The 14,073-nt window shown below is 37.9% G+C and overlaps 1 protein-coding gene across 2 annotated transcripts in view; it reads left to right on the forward strand.

Annotated features, from left to right (window-relative positions):
* The window catches only part of banp (BTG3 associated nuclear protein), a 51,513-nt gene extending 40,587 nt beyond the window's left edge, over nucleotides 1–10,926 (forward strand). For both annotated transcript variants that reach the window (XM_084397602.1, XM_084397603.1), the window contains exons 12-13: nucleotides 1,141–1,281; nucleotides 9,950–10,926. In XM_084397602.1, coding sequence (XP_084253728.1) covers nucleotides 1,141–1,281; nucleotides 9,950–10,060 — 252 coding nt within the window. In that variant the 3' untranslated portion in view covers nucleotides 10,061–10,926. The remainder of the gene's footprint in view (nucleotides 1–1,140; nucleotides 1,282–9,949) is intronic.
* Nucleotides 10,927–14,073: the final 3,147 nt, after the last annotated feature.

Genomic DNA, 14,073 nt, shown 5'->3' on the forward strand with positions numbered 1-14,073 from the left:
ACCTCGAGTCAGGGGGGAGGGGGAGGGGATACACCGCTCTACAGTAATTTGAAAGTGATTGCAGTACCAGTTTTGGTCCCAATCTTACATACGGTTTCTTTTCGCCCGATCGGACCCAGACCAGTCTAGGACAATTCTCTGGACTCTCTAGATCAATAATTATTGAAAAAAGTTGAACTTTTGCATTTGGGTGGCTGTAACAGGGTCATTTAGAAAAGGGGCGTGGCAAAATACACTAAAAAGCCTATAAATCCCAAATGAAAACTTTTGCATTTGGATGGCTGTAACAATGTAACATCATTAACAAGCATGCCAAATTTTATGGAGATCGGACTATAGGTGGCGCTATAACTGTTAAAAAGCTTTGAAACCATATATTTCCTATGGTACATTGCCTATATTGGCTGTAAATGGTCTTTTCCATCTATTATGTCAGTGGTTACATGCTTGCTAAACAAAACTTAATAACTTTTGATGCTTTTGTGCTTAAAGGCCTTAACAGCTTGAACCCCGATAAATGCTGCTTGCAGCTTTAATTGCATATATATTTGTAAGTTTAGTACTTCAGTACTTATTTACTTTTTTCCATTAGTTGGCAAGGCAACATTTCAAATATATATGCATATATATTTTGTTAAGTTTCTCATCTAATACTTTTATTTTACTTCAACTTCATTTCGGTTACCGAAAATGTTTTGAATAGTTTTTGGTTAACAACACTGATGCATCTTTTAGATAAAAAGTACCCAGTATGATTAGCTCCATGAAATTTAAATGCTATTCTGCTGACTGTGATTATTATTTTTTTATTTTTTTGTATCTCAGCTGGTTGTTTTCAATCCTTCATATGACGGATATTTGTGTTGGTAATTTAGAGAACAGCCTGCAGTAAATTGGTGTCTGATTCCAGTTTGACGGCCACACAATTCACATGTTAGACAACTTTAGTCACTGAAATTAGTCACATTGTCACTTAGGAATGAATCTTACCACAACTATTAAGCCATGCTGGAAACATTAAGCAGTGCGTTTTGTCTAAAGCACTGGTGATCGCCGAGTTCCAACTGACAATAAACATTTAAGATAGTTTTACCTAGTAGTTTCCCATAGTGCTAATGTTTCTCTTTTTTCTTTCTCCAGGTGCTAAGAGGACCGCAGCTCATCGCTGTGGCGTCGACCGATGGGGCCGGCGGGGTTGACGCATCGCCTCTCCAGGGTAACGATATTCAGGTGCAATACGTCCAACTGGGAACGGTGACCGACCACACTGGCGCAGTACAAGTGAGATAAGCCAAAACACACACAAACACAACTTACCATAGTAACGTTTTCATCAACAACGTTATCTGTGGCGTATAACCATTTTATTTCACAGAGGAATGTTTTCTGTCGCAAAACGACCACCAATGTTGCACGGGTGTTGCGATGAATGTCATCTCCACCATTCTGATCAGTGGTGGGCGGCAATTCTGCTCAAACACCGCAGGGTGGCATAGTGGCAATATGTGTGATCTATGCTTTTCAAGTCTTTAAATCGCTCTCTCACAATGTGTTCTTTGAAGAAATCACACCAGTGATCTTAACCTGCTCCCCGCTCTCACTTTCGGCTAATCAGCAACCCACATCAGTTTGTTTTTTCTCGGAATAATAAATAGCCTCAAGTTGTCCTTTTCCTCCCTGTCTATTTTCTCATTTTTATCCCCGTTTTCATCTTACGCTCTGCACCAGGCTCTCGACATGCTCAAGCCCTCCTTGATGTGTTTTTACTGTAATCACTTCCCTATGATGCCTTTACCGCGTTTCAGAATATATGCACTCGTATATGGCGTGCGCTCATATTCAAACACATTTAGAGGTTTGACAGTCATTACAGGTCACCACATTTCCCCAGCTGCTCTCACGTGTTTGGTTCGTGTGAGGCTTCAAGCTAGGGTTGAGGAGCACAGGCACAACTTGACTTGCATACTTGCACATCTGCTTTTATGTTTCTGTCTTTAGAGAAACAAACTGTTTTAAATCTGAAACAAAGACCAATCTATGATTAATCGAACTTTCACAGACTTTTTGCTTGGTAAGGTAAAAAAACTATGACAATAAAATGATTTAGATTAAAAAAGATATTGAAAAACTCTAATAATAATAATAATTATTATTATTATTTAAGAAAAATAACAATGTAGAAAGACTTTATTTAAATAATCGTCATACATTTAAAACAATTGAATTGCTGGAAACAAGGTTCCGATGGTCATGGAAAACCTGTAAATCAGAGAAATAGTGTGATTTCTAGGGCTGAAAAAATATAAATAATAAAATGTATTGAATTAATAAGTACATTATAAAATAACTAAAGCTCTAAAATATTTCATTGGCTAGAAAAATTTGTTTACTTTTTTTTTTATCATGGAAAAGTCATGCAAAATTCCTATAATGAACAATTTAGTCGATCTTAGCTATGCTCTAAAATAATTAATTGGCAAAAAATACTTTAATTTACTTTAAAATACAAATAAGACTGGAAAAGAGTGGTTACCTAGTGGAAAATGTGTTTTAAGTTTGATCTGTTACCTTTTGAACGTTTTTGTAATTTTGCATACCATCAGATAAAACTGCCTATGGACTAAAACTAATGAATATAATGAAATGTTGACAACATTTTATTATTTTCATTAATGCTTCGGAGGCGAGGCGTTTTTTTTTCAGTTGAGACCAAACGGCAACCTTCCGATCTCTCTTGAAACCAACACGGAAGTGACTTAAACTGCAATTCATCGACTGGCCACTAGAGACAGTCTCCAAAAGAGAGTCAATCCCATGTTAGCAAGCCCAACTTTACAGCGGAACAAAATATGTTTACAGCCTGGTACAAAAAGTGGCTTTGGTCTATATAGCTAATTTTGCCCTTCATGACAACTGTGATGTTTAATAACTTATCCATTTATATTATATTTAGCGTTAAAGTTCTGCATAATTAAGGGTGTGGCCACTTGAGTGACAGGTGGATTGCACTACTAGCCGTTTGTCTGCTGTCTGTTAGCAATCACGTCACCTCAGCTAATCCCACCTCTTTGCCAATTTTCGGATGTCAGGGAGTGACGCGCTACCAAGATGGCGACGGCCGGCTCCGCCCACTTTGGGCTTCAAAAGTGCTCTTCAGAAACCTACGGGTGACGTCACGGACACTACGTCCATATTTTTTTACAGTCTATGGTTGAGACGCTTTGCTTGCTATGATACGTATTATCTGCGGAACTGGCACTAGTATTTGATTTTGCAAACAGTTTGTTTCAGAAAATAAAAGTGTCAACACAATGTATCGTACTTGCTCTGGCACTAGTTTTGGATGAAGAGACGTGCTTGTTATTGTCATTTGTTATCGTCGTACAAGCAGAATGTGGCGATTGGTCGCTGTGTGGTATTTGTCCCGCCCCTCTTCCACTGTGATTGGACGACTGGGTAAGTGACAGTGATGTCACAGTGATTACCCAAAGTTGAACACTCTACATCTCTCGGCGACCGGTAAAAAAAGGCAGAGAGCTCAGTCGTGAAATAGACACTCGACGCCTCGTCACGCTGCTGACGTTTTAAAAATGCTGAGCTCCCGTTGAAAACAACTGGGAAAATACGCTTGCTTTGGGGGAAAAAAAGTTGACAAAAAAGACAAAATGTATGTCTAAAACAAAACAAAATGGTGTAAAAAGGAACACTGAGAACTGACATTTCAGTGCCCTTTGTTGTTGACCATCCCTCTTGTATTAAAAACTCCCAAACACTCCACAGACACTTACGCCACTGGCACGCACCCCCAGTATGGCTTTTGTGAGTGAGAGAATGTGAGCTATTTGGTAACAGGAACGAGGACAAGGCTTTTACCACAGTTGCCCTTTAAAGTGGTTAGGCTGGTACAACTAAAACCTCTTTAGACGGAGACCTTTGGGCGCTTATGGTTTAAATATTCTTAAAGGGCATTTCCTGCATAAAGTCAGTACTTGTTTTCTATTTTGCTTTGCTTGATTCATGATTCTATGATTCATCAGCACACGTTATTTCAAAAGAAATAAAATCTTTCATTAAAATGTAACACCTTGCTCCGCCTCTGAAACAGATGACATCACCAAGACCTCTTCTTTTTCAGCCCCTCCCCCTTTCTGTAATGTGCTGTAAACAAAGCCCATGCAAAAACAAATGTTCCCCTTCCTCTCTTTGAAGTACATTCTTTCATCAGATGTGCTGTAGCTGGGCCAAATTTGTTGTACAGCTTAATAGTGGGCCTCGATGCCTTGTTATCTGAGTGACCTGCATCTTTCTTTTCCTCTTTCTCTGTCTCACGGATATTACACACTTGCGTTTTGGCCGACCTTCAAAAATGTAGTGTCTCATCTTCGTCTAAGCAGGCTGTACCAAACCCCGGAAAACATGCAGTTTGTGGGAACCGCCTGATGATCTCCTCTGCACCAAGACCTCATTAGAGGGTCTCTAGCCTCTCTTGTTGCTTGCCTTGGTGGTCTGGACGCCTTCCAAATTGTCTCTGCAATTATACTGTACACAACAAAGCTGTTGGAAAGTTGTTAATGGATTCTGATGCTTGTGCAGAACGCCACATGCATAGCATTTGTCGCAATCAACCGAGTAAATCTTTGCGAATCGATTACTGCCGTTTTGTGACGAACCACCTGTTATTGTGGCAGGGATCAAATCTAAACAGCTGCCAGAGGAAATTAATAATGTTTATGGCATGAGCTCGTAGAAAAACTACCTGCTGTTTTTGGGAAGATGATTCTTCGGTGGGACATTTGTTTACATGTAAATCCAATCTGTAATACTTTATTTTGATGGTCCCTTTAGACATTCTGTTGACTATAAGTAACTGTGTAACTACATCTTTTTAGAGTATTAGTAGACTGTTAATATCTGCTAATTTTATTTTGATGCTCCACCAACAGACAATCTACTGACTATAAGTAACTTTGCAACTACATGTCAACTTATTCTACCAACCCTAACCTAACAGTCCTAATACTCTGAGAGTTAGTTGACATGTAGTTGCAACGTTACTTAGTCTTGTCAATTTCTCAACGAGACCATGAAAATAAGCCATACATTTATTCATGCTTTATATCTTGCTCTCTAGTTTTTTCAATTGTAATATTTAAATAAATAATCAAATTTGCTTGCTCTTAAAGGCCATTGCGCACTGAGTCCGAAATTCGCATCCGAAATTTTCGCACGTAAAAAAAAAAAAATCGACCTCACGTTATGTCAATCACGCTTGCACACTGTCTACGAAACTTTCGTCCGTAATAAAAAAACCCGGATCGGGTTCGATTTTCTGCGTTTTTCGCATCCACAGCCAGTATTTTGAGAGGTTTTTTGACAATTCAGAGCCACCGTACAAGTCTCGCAGCACAAAGTACTGTATGAAAAACAAAATGCGGATTACAAAGACACTGAATAAAATATAACCTGATACAGCTGTTCTATCTGCCCAGCGCTTCCGCCGGCCGTGTGTGTGTGTGTGTGTGTCCATACTTTAGACATAGGCCTACTGCCAGTCTCTGTTCAGGATCGATTGGTTCACGGAAATTGGTGGTCTTCTTTTTGATATGTGGCTCCAGTATCGCTAGCAAAGCATCAAACTGTTCCACTGACATTCTGAGGTAAATTTGGAATCGCTCGGGATAATTTCGCAACTCCTTGATAAGGAGGTAATGCAACATCCAACTCAGGATTGGATGGACCCAATATTTCCTCTTTCTTTTTCTCTTTTTAAGAAGAAAGAGGGCAACAAAATCATCCTCACTGCTTGACGAATCCATTTTGTATTTTTTGCGTTTTTTTTTCGCAAAGGTTTAATAAATACGCATCGGACTCAGTGTGCAAGGTTTCTGTGCGTGACGAATTTTAAGGCTGACGAACACGAAAAAACTCTTACGAAAATTTCGGACTCAGTGTGCAATGGCCTTAACTCTTAAATAAGTAAAAAAAAACATCACTTCCTGGATATAGGCCTTATTTATTTCATATGCTTTACATTTTACATCAAAACTTTAGGTAGAGTGGAAAAAAATGTATTCAAAAATTAATTAAAATGTGTCCTAACCAGTAGCAACTGTTATTTTTGTAAAATTTTGTAAAATCAAATATGTAAAATAATAAAGAAATACTGTATTCATGGACATAAGGGAGAAAAAGTGATTACAAAAAATGTATAAAACCTTAAGAATGTTAGTGGCCCTCAAGGAAAAATTCAAGTGAATTTAAATGTACTTTATAAGTGAATTTTATGTGGGCATCAGAAAAAAAAAAAGTATATATAATGATTACAAAAAATAAATAGAAACTTATTGGGCAAAATTAAAGTAAAATTTAAACAAATAAAACGATTTTAGCTATTTAGCTATGTTTTTGGTTGATGAGCTCTCAGGTTGTGCCCAGTCATTTTGACCCGAAGAAGTTTTTCTTTTTCCCGAAAATGCTAGTTAACTTTATCGCATTGGACTAAAATTGACTGACTTTACTCACCCCGGGTATAACTACTTCGCCCAATTTTTTGGAGTGTTTTCGTGATTTTTTTACACCTTGTTACACTTGTTGGGTCCTAATTAAAAGAAAACAAGTTGACAAAAAGACTGAATCCAATATTTAGTGATAAAATAGCACAACAAAAGTGATTTACAAGCAATTTTTAAAGGCCGGTCATTTTTTGACCAGGAACATTTTCAACGCTAAGAAGCCACGAAATGACATCACAAGTATATCTTTTTTACTAGGTTGATTTTTAAACTCTAGAAAAGCTTAATAATTGGGCAACTTGTAGTCAGTTCAATCATTTAATTTCCATCTGAAATGATTTCAGACAGCTGTCCTCACACAGATGATGCTCTGCTGGCACTCAACCACCATCCTGAGGTCACCGCGCTTCCCTCTATGTGAATTTCAGGATTATTGAAATCGCTCTCTGCTGCACATAAACATGTGGTAGTGTTTACGGACATTTTTTTTACGTACACACCCCTTCATTTTGTTCTTGTTTTTTTACTTCATTTAATAGTTTCCATATCAGACATTTGATCACCACAGATAAAAAAATATGGTTGAAAATAAAGAGAGAGGTTTCCGGCCAGGAAGGTCTGTTCTCTGTAGAGTCTGATAGAAGTGTCAGTTCACTTACTGTGTTAAACGATTCGGTCGTGAACTCCCTCATCGGCCCTAATGAGTGCCCTCTTGTGGAGCCGCGGGAAATCGGCCCCTGAGGACTTTGCACTTAACACCTCAGATGAAAAACACAGCCCGCGAGTGTCTCGCATCAGACGGGCTGTGTTTTAAGAGTCTTGGCACTTCTGGGCCGTGCCCTTGAGTACAGTTTGAGCCTTTGCACCGTCCAGGTGTGCGGTCTGTTCCCCTGGCGTGTGTTGAGGAAGGAATGACTCACTCCACATACTCTGAAGTGACTCATCCTGCAATGTCTCCCCCTGCATCACTCCCTCCATCTTTCTTTTTTTTTTCGAGGGAGTGTTTTTATTTCGACGACTGAGATAAAGTGTAGCCTTTTTCTGACCCTTTACTTTTCCTCTCTTTTTCCATCTCTTGTTGTTGTATTGGTCTTTGTTTTTGTTGTATCAATCTGTACACCTGTCAGCGTTGTGTTCGCCTGCTTTCACTGCCCTCATCAATATGGTAAAAGGGGACACGGTAAGCCTGGGCGAATGGCGGGATGTACAGTCTGGCGATTGATATGTGTACACACGGTATTTTAATAGAACAACCGTACTGCAGACAGATACTTCTGTTGTAGATTTGTTTTTAATGCAGTGGATTCCTTTTTGACATGTTGGGTGCATCAGTTCAGTGTTGACACTATTGATATGGTGCATTAATGTGGAATTCAGATGATGTGCGGTCAGCTGTGCACAAATGTCATAATACTGTACTGGCTTCATATTTCTATTGTTTTACACTTGAGAGTCTTGTCAAGTTCTTGTCTGAAGTTTAGCATAATGTGAAGCTTTTTGTAATTATGCCAGACTTGGTTTAATTTAATTGCCCTCAAGTCAATCAAATTCCCCCAAAAATGTATAAAAAAATAAATAAAATCATCTTGGAAGTATTTGACACACACACACACACACACACACACACACACACAGCATCAGTCAAAAGTTTGGAACCATTACTACTTTTAATGTTTTTGAAAGAAATCTCTTATGCTCATCAAGCCTGCGATTATTTGATCAAAAATACAGAAAAAACTGTAATATTGTGAAATGTAATTATGATATAATTTATTTCTGTGATGCAAAGCTGAATTTTCATCAGCCATTACTCCAGTCTTCAGTGTCACATGATCCTTCAGAAATTATTCTAATATGCTTTATATATACAGTGCTGGTCAGAATTATTTGCCCCCTTGGTAAATATGATCAAAGATGGCTGTAAAAAAAAAAATATATATATATTTTTTTAAATGCAAAAATCTAACCTTTCATTGAAGTAAAAGAATTGAAAGTGGGGGGAAAATCACATTATGAAATAAATGTTTTTCTCCTAAACACATAGGGAACAATTATTTTCCCCCTTTTATTAAATACTTTTTGCAACCTCCTTTTTCCAAGATAACAGCTCTGAGTTTTCTCCTTAATGCCTGATGAGTTTGGAGAACACCTGACAAGAGATCAGAGACCATTCCTCCATTCAGCATCTCTCCAGATCCTTCAGATTCCCAGATCCATGTTGGCGCTTCTTCTCTTCAGTTCAGCCCACTCATTTTCTATAGGGTTCAGGTCTGGGGGGGACTCAGATGGCCATTGCAGATGCTTGGTTTTGTGCTCTGTGACCCATTTTTGTTTTGATTTTGATGTTTGTTTTTGGATCACTGTCCTGTTGGAAGATCCAAACATGGCCTGTCATAAGATTTCTAGCAGAGGTTGTCAGGTTTTGATTTTTTATCTGTTGGTATTTGATCGAATCCATGATGCCATGTGTCTGAACAAGATGTTCAGGACCTCTGGCCAAAAATTAGGCCCACAGCATTAAAGATACAGTATTTCATTTTAGTCATGGGGTACTTTTTTACCCTTGTATGAACCAAACCCATATTAAGTGTTTGCTGCCAAAAAAGCGAATTTTTTGTTTCTATATATATATATATATATATATACACTCACCTAAAGGATTATTAGGAACAGAATGAGAACATGGATCCATCATGCCTTGTTACCACTGTGCAGGCTGGTGGTGGTGGTGTAATGGTGTGGGGGATGTTTTCTTGGCACACTTTAGGCCCCTTAGTGCCAATTGGGCATCGTTTAAATGCCACGGCCTACCTGAGCATTGTTTCTGACCATGTCCATCCCTTTATGACCACCATGTACCCATCCTCTGATGGCTACTTCCAGCAGGATAATGCACCATGTCACAAAGCTCGAATCATTTCAAATTGGTTTCTTGAACATGACAATGAGTTCACTGTACTAAAATGGCCCCCACAGTCACCAGATCTCAACCCAATAGAGCATCTTTGGGATGTGGAGGAACGGGAGCTTCGTGCCCTGGATGTGCATCCCACAAATCTCCATCAACTGCAAGATGCTATCCTATCAATATGGGCCAACATTTCTAAAGAATGCTTTCAGCACCTTGTTGAATCAATGCCACGTAGAATTAAGGCAGTTCTGAAGGCGAAAGGGGGTCAAACACAGTATTAGTATGGTGTTCCTAATAATCCTTTAGGTGAGTGTGTGTGTATATATATATATATATATATATATATATATATATACACATTATATATAGCGTTACATAACCTGTTGTAACAGGTAGGACTGTCTGTTTTCCAATAGAACGTTCAGGAAACCAGTTTAAAACAATCATTCTTTTTGCAGTTGCATTTCATAGTAGCACAACACCGTTTAACACTTTAAAACTCATTGACTGTTTTTTTTGTCCTCAGGCTGAAGCTCTGACTCCAGGTCTGCAGGCGGAGATGGACGTAAAGGAGGCCATTCAGCTGCAGCAAGCCGAGAACGGAGAGGTGGTTCAGATCCAGATGCCAGGCACTTGAAAAACCTTCTGACATGTTCATAAACAATGATATTCGGCTAGAGCGTCAAGGAGAGGGCGAAACCAAGAAGCGTGGCCACTCAAGCTCAAATTCTCAACCGAAACAACCGCTGTCAGTCAACAATTATTGACTAAATCCAAGTAAAACAAATGCAATTTGTTGTAACGTGTCAGCTGGTTTGGAAACTACTGGCCGTTAGCAGTCGCAGTGTGCTTAGTAACACATAAACAATGCTGGCTTCATCTCCAGCTCATCCGATCTCTCTGGCACTGAACTAAACAGAAAAGAACAGAAGGCTTTTCCTCTTCGGTCTATCTGAAGTACCTCATGTGCAAGGAACAAGCATGGTCAACTAAAGATTCAAGCAGACGGTTGAGTTACTGGGCTTAAAGCGGTCATTAAACTACCCACGTGTCATTTCAGCATCACACTTTGTAGACTTTGACTATCATATATATTATGAATCAGCAGCTATGTAAAATAAGCTTCAGTTCATATTTCATAATCCAAGATTTTTTTCCGGTTTGCTATTCTTTTGTGATGTTTTTTTGGTGTGTATGTGTGTTTGTATTGGTGAAAGACTGGGGTATGTTTTGAGGTCCGCCCCGTCTTCGTTCATCAATAATCAATTTGTGTTCAGAATGGTTAGTCTAAATATTTTTAGTTTCAAACAGCTTTATTGTACAGAGGAAAAAAAAAAAAAACTACTGAAAGTTTTGTGGAGCTTTTGTAGGGCAGTTTACTAATTACACAGTAATATGACGACGGTGAACTGTGTTAACGTAGTATATGAAATATGTACTTTTTCATACATATATATATGTATGAAGGATTTGTTCAAAATGAATAAATGAGCGTTGTTTCCACATACAGTGTCCTGAGTAACCAATAACAGCAGCTTTACCTCAGTCTGCCAGATGACTTTAGTGAAATTTCAGCATAATTTCGGTTGTAAGAACGGTATGAAGCAAAGCTCACACAGTCAATGGTCAACGAATCGTGAAGAATGAATGCAACCCACTTGAACACGAGCAAAATCTGTATGGGGAACTTGTTCGCCATCATTCAAAACTCCCGTTCATGTGGATTCCTATTGAAATGACTGGATTTCACCTGTGGAATTTCATACTATGTCTACTATTGTTTCAGCGTGCAGTAAGTAAACAGGGGACAGCATGCAAATTTTCCATAAAATACCGGCTTGACCTAGAGAGTACCACACAAGTACCCGAGTTGCCTATGCTTTTTCAGTGGGATGGAGTCAGCTGGAAGTAATCACTCATTTGATTGAGCTTTTTTTTTTTTTTTTAAGTTTTAATTAAAAGAATAAAAAACAGATTAGTGGATTTTTCAATAGCCGATTTTAAAATTACCCCAAATGATAAATATGTGGTAATAGTCTTACCAAGTATCAGTAGTTATTTATTGTTATTAACGTTAAAGTCATTATTTCAACCCTGTGACAGAAAGTTTGGAATTCATAGACTGTAAATTCTGTGTTCCTTGTAATTATATATATATATATATATATATTTTGAAAATGCTAATATATTTCTCTTTCAAAACATGTTTTGTGTCAACTCTGTTACATTCTAAACATTTTGGGGTTGCAAAATATTCAATAAAGTCATATTTATAACAAGGTTGAACCGGGTTTCTTAGAATAAAATAAAAGTTAATTTCAATTAAGGTGAAATTTAGGTTGAAACAAAGTTGAATTTCAAGTTTTTTTGTAATGTAACAGTGATTAATGTGACTGCAAATAATAAATAATATATATATATTTTAAAGATATTTTGCATTACACTTAACAAATGCATCAAATAATTCTTATGTTTTCTGGTAAATCACGAGGACAAGCTTGGCACACAAGTTTAGTTCCTGACAACAGCCCATTTACTGCACCGTATTCAAAACAGATCCGTTCCAAGCAAAGCCATTAAGCGCAAACATTATTGCAAATTAAGTGTCGGTGTTGATTTGTGTTTCGCCACTGAACAGTCATCACATGCACTGTGGTTTAATGATTGCAAGCTAATGAGTGGGAGTGATTGGAAGCAAGCGGCGATGATCTTGGTTGCTATGTTTATTTTATATTTATGTGATTTGCTTCAGTTGACCAGAACACCATAGTGTGTGAAAATGTTTTGGTTTGTTAGATCACCATATTCTCTCTAGAGACCCCCCAAAAACTCCTACTCTGACTCCCTCATCTCTAATGGGACTAAGTCAACCTCCTCCCCCATTCCGGATGGAATATCCCAGATTGTAAAAGTCTTGAATTTTAAGGCCGTTGTCATGGCAAGGTACACGACTCACTTGCAAGTTTCTTACTCATCCTTTCCCACTGTTGAGGGGTTTTCGTCAGATTATTTGTCTCTTTGGGGCAGGGGCGAGGACAGTAAAAAAACCTTTTGTTGAGTTTTCCCACGCACACTATAACGCAATGGTGTATTTTGGATGGCGTGCAGAAACAGCTCGTATTAACGCTGATAAAAACATCTCTCTATTTCCTTTTGTTTTCTTTTAGTCTCAAAGTCTCCTATTACCCGTCTTCTGTACACCATCCATCCGTCTCTCTTAAGGAATCTATCGCTTTCTTTTTCCTCCGATTTCCAATTGTTCTCGTCCTCCCACTCTTTTTTCGGTTTGTGTCTGGTGTTTTTTTTAGCTTCCCTCCTTCTTCGCTACCATTCTGTATTGGCCTTGTCAGAACTTGGACTCCCTTTTCTCTAATAGGGCCTAGTTGGCTTCTCTCCCATTCCAGAAGATGGATGAAATACCCCAGAATTTAAGGGTCTGGAGGCCTTTCAGAACCCATACTGAGGGTCGGGCCCCCGGGACTGTCGACAATCGGCGAATACAAAGATTTGGTTGCCTCTCTCTCGGGTGCCGATGACCTCTATTTATACATGGGATAGTTCCCACTAGGCAGTTTTCATGTCATATTAGTCTTTATATATTGGATAAAATGTCAAACTCACAGTTTTTTAATAATGATGAAATCATATCAGTTTTCTTTTATCACAATACAAATGCCATTGTCAGTGGAGGATGTGGGGTGAATTGTAAATCATTACACTTCGATTTGCACAAAGTTGCCTCTGGATGAATTTTTTTTTTTTAAATTGCTTTCTTTTTTAATACTAATTAGTTATCCTTTCCCCAGTGTGCTCAACATCACTTTCCACCCTGTTATTCCAATTATTCTTTAACCCTTTCATGCATAGTGGTCACTACAGTGGACAGCTATTCAAAAAGCATTTTCTGGCATTTGCATGGGTTTGATGGCATAGTTGCACATCAGTCTCTACAGTGGACACAAGTGCATCATCCTATACATTGCCAACAAGTGGCAAGCTGTTGTGTGTCGATTGTTTCCCCCCTTCACACCAAGATGGCCAATGGAATGAAATGAGAAATGCCAAGTTTCTCCGGAATATCCACCCATTCCTTCTTTCCTAGGAGACTATATTTCACCTATAGTTCATACTATTACTTTTTGAAAATACTTATTCTACAGTAAAACATTTTTTACTGCAAATAAATGTATTTGTGTTATTAGAATGTAATCAAACATCAAAAAAGTAATGTGATTACATAATGTGTGACTTGTAATGCATTACTTTACTCATTACATCAAAAAGTAATTGATTACGAAATGCACATTACTTTTAATGCGCATTACTTGTAACATCAAAAAGTAATCTGATTACGTAATGCACATTACTTTTAATGCATTACTCATTACATCAAAAAGTAATCTGATTACGTAATGCACATTACTTTTAATGCATTACTTGTAACATCAAAAAGTAATCTGATTAAGTAATGCACATTACTTTTAATGCATTACTTGTAACATCAAAAAGTAATCTGATTACATAATGCACGTTACTTTTAATGCATTACTTGTAACATCAAAAAGTAATCTGATTATGTAATGCACATTACTTTTAATGCATTACTTTACTCATTACATCAAAAAGTCATTGATTATGTAATGCACATTA

Source organism: Rutilus rutilus (assembly GCF_951802725.1).
Source record: "Rutilus rutilus genome assembly, chromosome: 23".
NCBI lineage: Eukaryota > Metazoa > Chordata > Actinopteri > Cypriniformes > Leuciscidae > Rutilus > Rutilus rutilus.